A 14,166-nucleotide genomic window follows, 5' to 3' on the forward strand; every position below is an offset into this window, starting at 1 on the left:
ATGTATGATAGTAGGAAGTGTTGTAGGCCTGGGCCAGATGGATCCAAGCAGACCTCAGTTTTTTTTTTTGGGGGGGGGGGCTGAGCTCAAAGTGGGAAGGGGACACTTTGCCCTACTTCCCCAGTGCTATCTGCTCCCGCTGCAACCCCACATACCTGGGCTGGTGGGAGTCCCCAAGCCCCACAAACGGATGCCTTCCGCTGTTCACTTCCATTTCTTCCCCCTGTGGCACGCATGCTTGGTATCAATGAAATTGAGCATGCGCAAAGCCTTGTGCTTTCTCAATTTCACTAAAACCGAGCAAGCACGCGGGGAGAAAGGGGAAGCAGGGCAGGCAGCATGGCGATGAACAGCACTGGAGAACGGCTTCTGCTGTTGGGGCTTGGGAACCCCCGCCAGCCAAAGTAGCAGACCTTGAGGGGGAGCCCCAAATTCAACTTGGGAGGCACAGGCCCCTAAGGCCCCCTGTGGCTATGCCACCGGATCCAAGACAGGTTCCTCCTCCCTGTCCAATGTGCAACGTTCCCAGTACACACAGTCTTCTGTTCCATATGTAACCCACTCCCACAAGGTCCCCTCACGCTGCCCCTTAAACCCACCCCTTCACTCTCTGATTGTTTTCTCCTGTTCAGGGGTATGGGATCAGATTCTTCTCCTTTTGGGAGGTGCTGACTTCTCCCTCTCACAGGAGGGGTTGGGTTTATAGTTGCACAAATTTAGTGGGAAATGGAAGGAGGGTTGTTTTTGATTGTCACAGGTTGGGGGGGGGGTACTCAGGTTTTATCTACTGACCCTGGTGTACCTCGTAATTTCCAGGGGGGCTAGGGAGGCTGCAGGCTAGTGGAGGAGGCAAATGAGCTGTCTCATTCTCTTCAATCTCTTCCCTCTGTCTTTTCTCTCCTGTCCCTTCCTTCTCTGTCACTCTCTGACTACCCCTTCTAAATATTGCTGTTCATCATTTCAGACACAGGTGTGCAGAAGACTGGATCCATTCGAGGGGAACATGGGACTGACTGCCCACAGGGCTATAAGAGGCTCAACAGCACCCACTGCCAGGGTATAGTGCAGCCTTTTGATGACTTTAAGCTATGGGGGTTTAGAAAAGTCTGTAACGGAAGCAGGACATTTCAGAAGGATGTTTGATGCCTTGGTCCTCTTTTCCACCAGATATTAATGAGTGCGTCATGCAAGGTGTCTGTCAGAATGGAGAGTGCTTAAACACACAGGGCAGCTTCCGCTGCACGTGTAAGCCAGGGTACGTCCCCGGACCTGCTCGCACTCATTGTGTCGGTACGTACTGACCCCACTCACCCTGGGCAGGGAATGGAGAGTGCTCTCAGGGACAGGTCACTGTGTATATCTGTGAACACCTGTGGGTCTGCCATACTGTACTTTTCTGTACTTCACATGAGGGGGATGGGAAAGACCATTGAGGAGGGGGTACAAATGTTTTTTAGAATCCATTTCAGCAGGCTGTGAAAATCTAGTTCTGGGTTTCCTACCCTCATGAGGCTGCACTTGATTTCATAACATTATTTACATTTGTCCGCAAATACCCAATTAGGCTTTATACGGATTACATATGAAGAGATCCAGTAGTTTCTGGAGACTAACAAGTGAAAAGCAAAAATCATAAAGTATAATATCACAAAAAAACCAACCCATAAAATTCAGTTAACCTATCAACCAGTTAAAAATCATTTAACACAAGTAGGTTTTCAATGCTTTCCTGAATTGAAGATAACTTTGCAATGACTGGATTTGTAGCTGAAGTTGATTCCAAATAAAAGGAGCTTGATACATAAGAGAAGCGGTATGACCCTGGGGAGGGGTGATATATGGAGTCTTACTTTTGTGTTGTTTTCAGAGATATATGACTTTGGAATGGATAAATGTTGTAAGTTTGCTGATAGCTAATAAAAGTTACTAAAAAAAAAAAGTGGTATGACTATTCTTGCATCCTAAGCCTTTTGGACTAGGAAAATGTAGCTGAGCCCGAATATTCAATGCCAGGCTGTTTACAGTGACCGGCATTGAATATTCTGTTTATTTACCGGCTAAGTCGATATTCAGCGCTGGCTGGTTAAGTTGGAACCTGCCAAAGATGTTCCACCTATTGACATGGCCACATTTGGCTGCCAAACATAGTCGGTGAAATGCTGAATATTGACGCTGACCGGCTATGTTACGCAACATAACCAGTCATCCGGCTAGCCGGTTAACTTTAAACCGGCTAAAAATAAACCGGATATGCAATGCCGGTCACCGGAAATGGCCCCGACATTGAATATCCGGGCTGACTGCTGACCACAGGAGTTAGCCGTTCTCCCTTCTGCGTCTTAATATTGGGCCCTATGAATTTGTCTCAGTTTTCTCAAAAGTAGGAATGATTTCTTTACTAATGAACTAATCTGGGAGTCCAACTTCAAGGAGGCCGACAATATTATTCCTAAAATCGTAATATTGTCTTTGAAAATAAAAATTAGTGTTACTTATACGAATATGAGGATCCAAAATACAAAGCAGGGAAACCCTCTACGCCGACAAATCACAGCAGGCAAAAGTAGAGGCTGACCAAAGACGAATCACCACTGGAGATATAATCCAACAGTCTTTATTGATGTAAATAAAGAAAGGGTCCTTTCTTTATTTACATCAATAAAGACTTATAAGAATACGGTCATTGCAAATGTTGTCATGTTGACCTACAAATAAGAATTTGGATTTTTCGATATTTAACTTTAATCTGTGATTGGAAATCCAGTTCTCTACATAATAAAGATAATCTCTAATTTTAAGTGAAACATCTTCTTCTTCCTGATAGATAGCAATAAAAATTGTGATGTTATCAGCATAACTAAACATTTTAAATCCCAAATCTACTAACAGTGTTCCCAAACAAGACATTAAATAAAAGAGGGGAGAGCGGTGATCCCTGCAGGATTCCCTATCTCAACTGACAAGCATCTGAAGAATGTGATGACCATTCCTGGGGGAAAATGAGGGGGGCGGGTCACAGATCAATTTCTTCATTGACAGCATTAACAAAATAGGCAAACTTAGTAATGCACAGAGGTTTGATGATGTTTTTGCTTTTCTGGGTGGTGGTGGACCGGATTCCCTGCAGCAGAGAAATCAGAAGAGAAAGGTCTGTGTTTCCGACTGGTCAGCACAGATAATCAGTGCCAGCACCCTCTGTCCACCCGGCTGACCAGACAGCTCTGTTGCTGCAGTGTGGGCAAGGCCTGGGGCTCCTACTGTGAGAGATGTCCTTCTGATGGCACAGGTAAGAACACTCTCCTCCCTTCCTCTGGGTCCCACTTCTCTGCTGAAAGAACAGCCAGTGAGGCCTAGCTCTCCAGCTATGATTTTGGTGAAACAGGAAAAGTGCAGAGATCCAACCACTTTGAATGAAGACCTGAGATCTTGTAACGTTATTCTATCTCTGTAATGGTTTCCTCATCCATTTACTAACTCTGTGCTTCCACAAGTGGCTGAACTGTTCCACCCTCCCCTCCAGGTTCCTTGGTAGAGGGTGTGTGATTATATCACCCCCTACTCCTTGTTCTGGCTCCTCAGAATAATAAAATGTACTTTCTTCTGCCATATCCCAGTTTCTTGGGGGAAGAGTGTGTTGTCTTCTTCACTCTTCCTTCCCTATGGTTCCTCAGGGGAAGACTGTGTCATTCCTTTTCTTATGACTCCTCAAGAGAGGAGCTTTTGCCTGTATTCCTCCCCCACCCCAATAACTATGCTCCTTCCTCTCAGCTCTGTGGGGGTGGGGGGCAATGTAATCATGTGTCCTCTCCTTTCTGTGCTTCTCAGGGTCTCAGATCTGAGTCCCTTCTTCTCTAACTCCTCAGGGTTTGATACCTGTCTTTCACCTATCCCTGACTCCATGGGGTTTGAGAACTGCTTCCTGTCTCTCTGACTACTTGCTTCCTTTCAGCGGCATTTAAGGAGATCTGTCCTGCTGGAAAGGGTTACCACATCCTAACCTCTCACCAGACTCTCACTATCCTTGGTGAGAGTGACTTCACGCTGCATATTCATCCTGATGGGAGCGCTGATCTTCAGCAGAACAATGAATTCCCTACTCTTCCCCCTGAGGAGAATGAATCCAGCGAGGCCAAAGGTGAGGTTCTTCTGGCACACATTGCAAGGTACCATTCACCCATAAGCTATGCAACTAGAGAGAAGGTTTGACTTCCCAGCATTGTTTAGAGCTGACATTCTCAAAGGATATGATGTCTACTCTGGCTTACAACATGTAGAGAGTATCTTTGTATTATGTAATGTCACAGACCTCGTCATGGATAGCAGTGTGGTAGTGTTGGAGAAAGGCCGATTGGCTCATCTACTTGTGGCTATAGTGTGTAACCACTTGTAAGGTTTCTCCTTATCCAGGACAGTTATGACCATTTTCTGTCTTTGTACTTCATCATCTTGCTCATTTATTTCACTCCCAGCACCCTATCGTTTGTATGCCTTACCACAAAACTTTATAATCATCTGAATGGCCACACTGTTAGCAAGGCTGTTGTCTAAACATCCATTTTACAGGGGGTATGTCTCCCCCTGCCACTCTGCCCCCCCCCCCCCCCCGTGCCCCCACGGCCAGTTTCTTGGCTTTAGCCTTCATCCGGTTAGCGGTGCTCATAGGCTGTCTGCGGCCTGCTCTAGGACTTCCTCTCTGAATTGTCTCACCCTAAAAGGCAGGACAGTTCAGGGAGGAAGTCCCAGAGAAGGCCGCAGGCAGCCTATGATTGCCGCAGCCAGGGTGAAGACTGAAGCCAAGAAGGTTTTAAGGGGAGGGGAAGGAGGGGGGGCCAGGTATGACGGGTTGCATGTACACCTCCCCTAAATACGCCAGTGCCTTCTAGGCCCCAGTGAAGTCTGGCAGCTCTGTGTGTTCTTGTGTCTGCAGTAAGATTTCTAGGCATTTCTTCGCTTGCAGCCTGTCAGACTGAACCAGCGGTGGAACACTCTTACTCCATTTCTTATTTCATTCTGTCAGCCCTGATGCTTGTCAGGTTGTCTGAGAACAGCACTTCAAACACTTAAACTTGTGCCACTAGGTTGTGCTTGTGCTATTGATTCGCCTTTTTGCAACTTAAGATCCAACTTTCTGTAAATGAGTAGTAGTGATGTCAGTGGGGTAGGAGTGATGTCATCTCTGGTGGACTGAAATGTGTTGCGGTGATGCCATCATTCAAATGGTAATCTCGGGACAGAGAAGTGTTACTTGTCTATGTGCTCTGAGTCTGCTCACACTAACTAATTTCTCTTTTTCTTTTCCTCACCTGCCTATTGAAGCTACTACCCCTCCGATGGTGAGTGCTCCCGCCTGTCTGTCTTGGCGTCCAGACCAGGTATCCTTGGGTACACTAAGAAGCCAAGGGGGTTGAGGGAGGGGGGGCGGAAGTGTCAGAGTGAGAGAGTACAAGAAACAGAGACAAAGAGGATGCAATGAAAGAGACTGCAGTTATGGCAGATGCCAATTGTCAAACAATAAACTCCTACAGAACTAATGGAGCCCTGCTTTCTGGAGTGTACATGCCTGCAAATGTTTAGAATCCTTGCAACTTTCAATATGTTTTAAAAATCTGGTGTGTATAGGATTCTGAATATAATAGAGGCTTTAAAAAAGCTATAAGGTCGTGGTATTAATAGTTGGGGTAGGTTTGAAAATAGTTAATTACCTTCACCTTGTATATTCTCAGCCTGTTTTACACAGTCTGAGTATAAACACCCTCTACAATTAGAAAGACACATTGGGATACAAGAAGATATTTTATTAGCATCTCACCAAAGGCAGCCCAGGCAATTAGGCATTCATATCTGGAACATGGTGGAACAGCGCTTTGCGACACACAGCAGGTGCAGTCTGTCTTCTCTCTTCAGCCTTCTGCCCTGATACCCTTGCAGACTGCCCTTTTTATATCTTTCTTGTACCATTCATTCCAGTGGACCCTAACTTTCTCACCAGAACTCTTTGGCCATTATCAGTTGATAACAATGACTTCACATGTTCCCAAACCTACCTCCAGCCCCCCCCCCCCGCCCCCACCCTTGGATGTTCTCATCCTACTTGCATCTGACCCACTACTATCTTCCACTAGCCACAACATCCATGCCTGTGACTTTCTTGCTAGCGCCAATCCAGCTGTTATTTACACAGCAGATTCCCCCTCCCTCTGCCTGCTCTCAGTTGCTTATTTCAGCATTTGCTGCAGTGAAATGTATCTGTGTCAGAAGTGATCTTTGATTCTTAGAGGCCTAGCTCTTAGCCTGTATTTCACTGAAAGCAAGTGACAGCATATTTCTACAATTCCCACCTCATGATCCCCACCTCCTGAAACTTTTTCCCTTCAGAAAGTAGACTTAAAACACTCAGTGCTTCACTTAAGATTCTGAATTCAGGAGAATATGTAGACGTAAAACTTGGTTCAGCAGAACATTTATCTAAACTTACGCCTGCAAGTCACTCATTAGTTTTAAATTTATAAGATAAGGCTTAGAGACCAGTATGTAAAAGACATAGGTGCCTGACTTTAAGAGTTGGATGCCTAGATCTTTCTAAATGAAAATTCTCCCTTGTTCAGTTCCTAAATGTAGGTGACTAAAAAGTGGGTGGGGTCAGCAGAGGGGGAGTGAAGTTAGGCTGCTAACGCTAAAAATTGGAAGAGTTTCTAACATAAGCCCTTAAACTTAGAAAACTCAGTTTTGGAAGCCTAAAATGATTTTCAGCCTAAATTGTAGGTGCCTAGCTCGTTTTCCTGCTCTATATGGCTCATATTTTAGAAACTTCAATTTGCTCAGCTCCAGTCAATCTTCTAAGGGCAGATTTAAGTGCTTTAAAAAACTTAACATAGTGAATGTTGGCAGATAAAGGTCAGTTAGCTGATCTTTTCTGTCTAGTCTGTTAAAATGCTGGCCTCTCTAGTGTACCAGGGGCAGGGTGATGAGGGCGGTCTGCCCCAGGTGCAGTGCTGAGCAGTCGTGTGGCTGTCGGCTTTGCTTGTCCCCTGCCCTGGAACAAGAAGTTGACATCAGAGCGGGCAGGGGAATGGCAGAGCTGACAGTTGCCGCACTTCTCAGCACACCCCCTTGCTTGGAGGAGAAGGGTGCTCTGCCCAGGGGGAGGGGGAGAGTGTGGTCCGCCCTGGGTGGCAACAAAGGTAAGCATGCCACTGGCTGGCCTTCACCCTCTCCAGTGGTTGGCCATTCCAGGCCTTGTATTATTCTATTTCATGCATACAAGACTTGTCCTCAATCCAGTATCCAGTCCCACACACTCCCCCAAGCTTTTTAATAGTCCGCTGAACTATCAAAGAAGTGAGGTTGTTCTCTGAAACACTTGGCCACCCCATGCGTGGTGACACCAGAAATTTCAGCAGGAATCCAGGCCCAAGTCTCAGCCTGTCTGTCTGACATTGCTGCCTGGATGTCTCACTGCCATCTAAAACTAAACATAACCAAGACTGAGCTGCCTATCTTTCCCCCAAAACCCCTCATTCTCTATCTCTGTGCATAACACTCACATCTTCCCTGTCTCATCAGCTTGTAACTAACCTTGGGGTCATCTTTGACTCCTCTCTCTCTCTTTCTCTGCACATATCAAACAGACTGCTAAAACCTGTTGTTTCTTTCTCTATAACATCACCAGAATTTGTCCCTTCCTTTCTGAGCACACTACCAAAACCCTTAGCCACACACTTATCACCTCTCGCTTAGACTACTGCTTCTCACATTAAGCTATCTCTCTCCCTTTCAATCTGCTCATGACTTATATTCTGCCAGTGTCACTATGCTCATATTAGCCCTCTCCTGAAGACACTTCATTGGCTCCCTATGTGTTTCCGCCAGTGTGGGGCCAAGGGGGCCTGGCCCCCTCAAATTTCCTCTGGGCCCCTGGTTTTGCTGGCAGGAGTTTCACAAAAAGGAGCGTACAGGATGTGAGGGGGAAGAGAGAGCAGGGCAGGCAACGCGGCAGCGCCAAAGACCGGCGCTGGAGAAGGCTTCAGCTGGCGGTGGTTGGGGACCCCTGCCAGCCAAGGTATTTGCTGCAGCAGTGGGTGAGGAGGGAGCGGCAAGGCGGTGGTGGGGAGACGGCAGACCAAAATTGCCCCCCACCATGGGCTCTGGCCCCCTCCCACCGTGAGTTCTGGCTACGCCCCTGGAAACTTTCTGCATACAGTTCAAACTCCTCTTACTGACTTACAAGTGTCTTCACTTTGCAGCTCTTCAGTACCTCTCCACTCTTATCTCTCCCTACACTTCTCCCCCTAAATCTCTCTTATCTGTACCCTTCTCCTCCACTGCAAACGAACGCCAGACTCTGTTCCTTTTATCTTGCTGCACCATACACCTGAAATAGACTTCCTGAGTCAGTATGTCAAGCTCCATCTCTGGCCATCTAGGCTAAAAGCCAACCTTTTTGAGGCTGCTTTTAACTCGTAACTCCTATTCACTTGTTCAGTACCCATGTCTGTTTTATAATTCCTACCTTAGTAATTCTCTTATCCCTTATTTGTCCTGTTTGTCTGTTTTGATTAGATTTATTCTCTGTCAAGCAGGGACTGTCTCTTACATGTTCAGTGTACTGCGCTGCGTACGTCTAGCTATAGAAATGATAAGTAGTAGTAGGGTTATAACCGGGGTTGCATGATGCAAGATACCCCAGTTGTTTTGTGAAAAATGAAGCATAGGAGAAGAAAGGGAGGAGCATATAAAAGAAGTCAGGCATTAGGAAAGCATAGGAGGGGGAGGGGAATGATTTTGTACTGGGGTGGGAGGTCCAGGATGAATGAAGCCGATATACACAAAAGTGTGGTTCATAAACTGATCTGTATATTTTTCTGTCCCACCGATGATGTGCCGCTGCTGCATTTCCTTATCCAGCTGCCAGCGTATGGTACCAACTCGGAGGAACAGAATGTAGACTCCTTGCCTGCTGGTGCCACAACACAAGGGGTGCGCTACCCAGGTGAGGCCCTGCCTTTTCTTCCTGTAGCTCCAATTCACGGTTCCTCAAAAGATTGGAGGGGGGGGGAAGTAGGGCTACCATATTTTAAGAAACAAAAAAGAGGGGACACATAAAAAAATGCTGCCTGCCCGACTCCCTGCTGCAGTTACCTTGAGCCCCCCCCCCCCCCCCAAGTGAGCCAGATTCTATAAGCAGTGAAAATACTGGTAAAAGTCACCAGTGTGGGCTTCTAATGCTTTTTCCCTGTACCTGGCTTGGCGCCAGAAATAATTTCTATCCTGTCATTGCAGAGCTGGTGGCGAGGCCCACGACTGTAGCTGTTAGGAAGGTTCCACCTGAACATCATACCCAGAGCGCTGTGGAGATTGGTCCATACCAGGTGACAGGTAAGTGTGTGCCTTCTACTGCAAAATCCTCCCAGTCTCCTGAAACATCAAAAAACATCACTAGCATCCTACTTTGGTCCTTAACATCTCCTCCCCTTTAAGGAGTACTGCCACATGCTTTTTAACCTCTCCTCCCCTTTGAAGAATACTGCCACATGCTTTTCAGCATCTCCTCCCCTGTAATGAGTACTACCTCATGCTTTTCAGCATTTCCTTTCCTTTAAGGAGTACTATCACACAGGGGCGTAGCTGCTATGGGGCCACGGGGGCCTGGAACCCGTAAATTTGGCCCTGGACCCTCCTGCCGACGCCCCTCTCAACCCCCCTGCCAACCCGCTGTCGCCGTCTGTACCTTTGCTGGCGGGGGACCCAACCCCTGCCAGCCGAAGTCTTCTTCCTGCGTTTGGTTTCTTCTGAGTCTGACGTCCTGCTGCACGTACAACGTGCAGGACGTCAGACTCACAGAAACAGAATGAAGCCCTGCAGATCGCAAGGCTTCATTCTGTTTCTGTGAGTCTGACGTCCTGCACGTTGTACGTGCAGCTGGACGTCAGACTCAGAAGAAACCAAACGCAGGAAGAAGACTTCGGCTGGCGGGGGTTGGGTCCCCCGCCAGCAAAGGTACAGACGGCGACGGATGGCGGGCGGGTCGGGGGGGGGTCAAACTTGTTGGAGGTGGTGCTGGCGGCGACAGGGGGTGTCAGCGATGGCGGTGGGGGTGTCGGCAGCGCCGGGGAGGGGGGGCTAAAATGTGCCCCCTCACCTTGGCTCTGGCCCCCCCTACCGCTGAAGTCCAGATCCCCTTTAAGGAGTACTACCACATGCTTTTCAGCATCTCCTCCCCTTTAAGGAGCATTCCAATCCTCTATTTTGTCCACTTCCATCCTGCTTTAAGAAATATTTTGCTACAAATTTTTCTATGACATTTCTTGGCATCTTGAGGGGGACATTTCTGCCTTCTATAAAACTCCTTCCCTTTAAGAAACCTTTCTGTGCTTCAAGATTTGAACAGTGCCACTTAGAACATTTTTGTGAACAGTTTTCTCCTCTTCCAGAAATAAAGAGCCTGATAGTCAACAGGGCCGCTTTAACCACCTATGGAGCCCTGGACAAAGTTTTGTAGATGCCCCCCTCCCGGCCCAGTGGCACAGCTTCCTTAGCCCCCTGACAAAAAATAATGTGTAGATCCATTGTGTAGACCATGCCACTGATGTATCTGCTTGTTCTCCCCGCATAAAGAGGGAAGCCCATGTCAGAAAGGGACCACACAGCAGAACCATCATCTGTGTGCCTTAAACATCAGCTCCACACCTTAATATCACCTTTTTCTTTTCTTTTCTTTTTTTCTAATGGAAAAGTGGATGTGCGGGGTGGGGGATAAGGAAGCTGCTGAGTCAAGGAAGGGAAAGATGCTGGACCAGAGTGCAGAAATGCCTATAGTAGCCCATCCCAAAGGGTGAAAGTGAAGATCAGTGAGCGAGTTTTTCTTGTCGTGCATTCAGGGGTATAAATTTGGCACAGTGGTGAAGGACTCGAGGCCTGGGGAAGGGCTGCTGGCTATTTTTATTGACAAGCAATCTCTTCATGTTAATCTAAAAATGGATTTCTGTGTCACAGGTGAAATGTTACATACTTTAAATTAAATTATTTCAAACGAGAAACCAGCACTAAACCACACACACTTTTATGGAAACAATTCAACTGTATTTAAAGACCCCTCAAGAGGCAGTGTCTCATAATTTAAACAAGATCACCAGGGGCGTAGCCAGACCTTGGCGGGATGGGGGGACAGAGCCTGAGGTGGGGGGGCACTGTTTAGCTGCCTCCCCCCGCCGCCGACCCCCCTCGCCCGCCGACCCCCCCGCCACTTTGGACCCCCCCCCACCACTGCTGCAACCCCCACCGCCACTTTGGACCGCCACCGCAACCCCCCCCCCCCGCCACCACCATCCCGCCCGCCCTCTGCCCCGCCGCCGCATCAGGTACCTTGTTTGCTGGCGGGGATCCCCAATCCCCACCAGCCAAAGAGTCTTCTTCAGCGCCGGTCGACTCCGGCACCTTTGTTGTGGGATTATCTGTTTCTGACACCTTACGTCCTGCACGGGGCTATATGCACGGTGCAGGACATAAGGCGTCAGAAACAGATGATCCCACAACGAAGGCACTGGAGTCGACCGGCACTGAAGAAAACTCTTCGGCTGACGGGGTTAAACAAGGTACCTGATGCGGCGGTGGGGCTGGCGACGGCGGGTAGGGGCAGGCGGGTGGTGGTGGGGGGGTTAAATGTAGAGGGGGCCAGGGCGTAATCTCTGGGGCTCTGGGGGCCCATGCCCCCATGGCCCCACGTAGCTACGCCCCTGGATCAGACACAATTCTGCTATATTGACAACCCTCTCAACACACATTACATCCTGCAAAATCTTCTAAAACCCCATCTGATATTATAACAAACTAAAACTATATTAAAGTTTTGATGTCCTTTCAGTAAGGCCAACACACAAACAGAGGCGTAGCCAGGTTTTGACTTCAGGGGGAGCAGGCTTTTCTAAAATAGGTGCCAGTCAGTGTCAGCCAGGCAGCAGTGCTGATGTTATTGCTCAGGTACAGTGGCTATGGCCAGCAATAATTAACACAGGCTGCCTCTGGTGCATCCCGCCTATGAGGAAACAGGAAGTTACATCAGGAGGCAGGATTCAGCAGAGGTCCCATGACTGGATAGGGCAGGCAGCCTGTCTTTTTATCTGTAATTAAAAATATTCAGATTTTGACAGTCACCTCAGGAACAGTATATACACGCCTTCCACTGCTAGACTCCTTGTTTAAATCAGATGGGCTTTTGTTTGTGTGGTGACTTTGACCACTAGTCCTGTGCATTTTTAATTTGGGTGACAAGGGCCACCAAAGGCAGCCCTTGCCCAGTGGTGTGCTTGGAAATTTTTAACAACAGGCTGTCTCTCCGGGCATAGCCAGCCTGCAGTTTGGGGGTCAACACATTCCTTTCTCTCCTTCCTCCCCCCGTCTGGGCATGCTAGGCATACCTTTGCTGGCAGGGATGCTGAACCCCACCAGCCAAATAAATGGACTACCCGCCAACCCCCCCCCCCCCCCCCCCCCCGTAACCGGACTGATCAGCAAGTAAATCAGGAGGCTGAGACGCTGACTTCCAAAGCAAGGCAACTTTTATTAGCTAGCTGACATAGTACTAAGTTCAGACTCAGGATACTGCGCCCCGAGGGTCATCTGACACTCATTTTTATACATCATTAGTGCTCATGCACATAACGCATGTCATACATCACACAAGCATCACACCAGCACATGTGCAATACAAGTACATGCGCAGTACAAGTACAGTTTAGTAGTTCTGTAGTTCTCACAGAGAAAGAATACGTCAGTTTCACAGAAAATGTTACTTTGAGAGAAAATGCAACGTATTATATTGTTTCAGCACATCCACATAATACAGCCTCTGTGTATTGATCACGAGACTGCGCTGACAGAGCCAGCTGTCTCCCTTACAAGCCCTAACTGCTGACTACTACAAATTGTTATCTAGCTGCTGGTTAACAAATAGGTTTTACTATTAACAAGTTCAAGCTGTCAGGTTTTCTAGTTTAGACTCATTAGAGGAACTGTCATTCTTTGGTTAAAACACAAAAGTATATTCAAAGTCCAATTCAAAGTCCAGGTATAAAAGATACATCAGTTCAAGTAGTGCACCTCACTCCCTACACCCCCGCTGCTTGTTTCTGGCTCTGAGCAGCATGCCAGGAATTCTCACACATACTTGCTTAAGAAGTCCTGGCATTCTGCTCAGAGCCAGAAACTAGCAGAGGGGAGCAGCGCATTCCATTTATTTGGCTGGCAGGGCTCAGTATCTCTGCCAGCAAAGGTAAAGGAGTTCATAATTGCCAAGAGTGGCCCATCTCAAAGCCGGAGATCAACCACCGCTATTCTGGAGATTGAAGGCCAGTGAGTGAAGTTTTTCTTGTGAGCTCCAGCCATGTCTAAAACCAGTTCTGACAGACGCACATTCAAAAACTGACATATACATAATACATCCAAAACTTAATTATTATTTTCTCATTTCCATCTTTCAAACTTCCAGACAACAGATGTACAGATCAGCAGAACCCAAAGCAGTCCAAAAAAAAAGTCAGAAACATAGTTTGTACCTAAGTATTCAACCACCCTTAGGATTCACCTTTGGGTTTAAAAAGCAAAACCATGTGTATGTAAGGACTGGATAATGAATTAAAGCAGAGTTTAAAGCAAATGCCCTTAATATGTAATACTTGGCAGCAGTAATGAAACAGTGATGGAAATTTCACAAAGCAAGCAGCCTGAGCCAACAGATTTATTTTCCATTGAACATAATTAACTTTGCATGAACTTGGCATCTGTGCTGAACTGGCCAATGTTGGCACATTTAGACTGATTCTGGACAGTTCTGTATGAAGGAAACCCTTCCCTCATTATTCATTACCTTCTCTGTGAAATAGTAGTAATAAAAAAAGGCAAGTGCATTTCTATAATATACCACTGCAATCCACAAAACAAAAGGAGCAAGTTCTCACATGCCATCTTTTTCTTTTGATGTAGGCACAGGAAAAAAAAGGTGTTAAATGCTCCCAGGTCGCAACCTAATTAATGATTTTTTAAAAACTGTGTTTATAAATAGTAAGTCTGATTGTGAAGCACCTGATACTCATAATGTCTGTTTTGGTGGCCCTTTACTAGGTGAAAACATCAGAATACAGTGGGTCCCTATAACCAGCCCCTTCAAATGAC

The 14,166-nt window shown here is 47.1% G+C and overlaps 1 protein-coding gene across 3 annotated transcripts in view; it reads left to right on the forward strand.

The window, feature by feature from the left end:
* The window catches only part of LTBP3 (latent transforming growth factor beta binding protein 3), a 113,326-nt gene that overhangs the window by 25,291 nt on the left and 73,869 nt on the right, over positions 1-14,166 (forward strand). Inside the window, exons 5-11 of one of the 3 annotated variants that reach the window (XM_030217621.1) lie at positions 965-1,057; positions 1,168-1,290; positions 3,128-3,286; positions 3,950-4,135; positions 5,317-5,372; positions 8,905-8,989; positions 9,280-9,375. In XM_030217621.1, the coding sequence (XP_030073481.1) occupies positions 965-1,057; positions 1,168-1,290; positions 3,128-3,286; positions 3,950-4,135; positions 5,317-5,372; positions 8,905-8,989; positions 9,280-9,375 (798 nt within the window). The remainder of the gene's footprint in view (positions 1-964; positions 1,058-1,167; positions 1,291-3,127; positions 3,287-3,949; positions 4,136-5,316; positions 5,373-8,904; positions 8,990-9,279; positions 9,376-14,166) is intronic. The other 2 variants (XM_030217623.1, XM_030217622.1) reach the window with 2 other exon arrangements.

This window comes from Microcaecilia unicolor, chromosome 11 (assembly GCF_901765095.1).
Source record: "Microcaecilia unicolor chromosome 11, aMicUni1.1, whole genome shotgun sequence".
Classification (NCBI taxonomy): domain Eukaryota; kingdom Metazoa; phylum Chordata; class Amphibia; order Gymnophiona; family Siphonopidae; genus Microcaecilia; species Microcaecilia unicolor.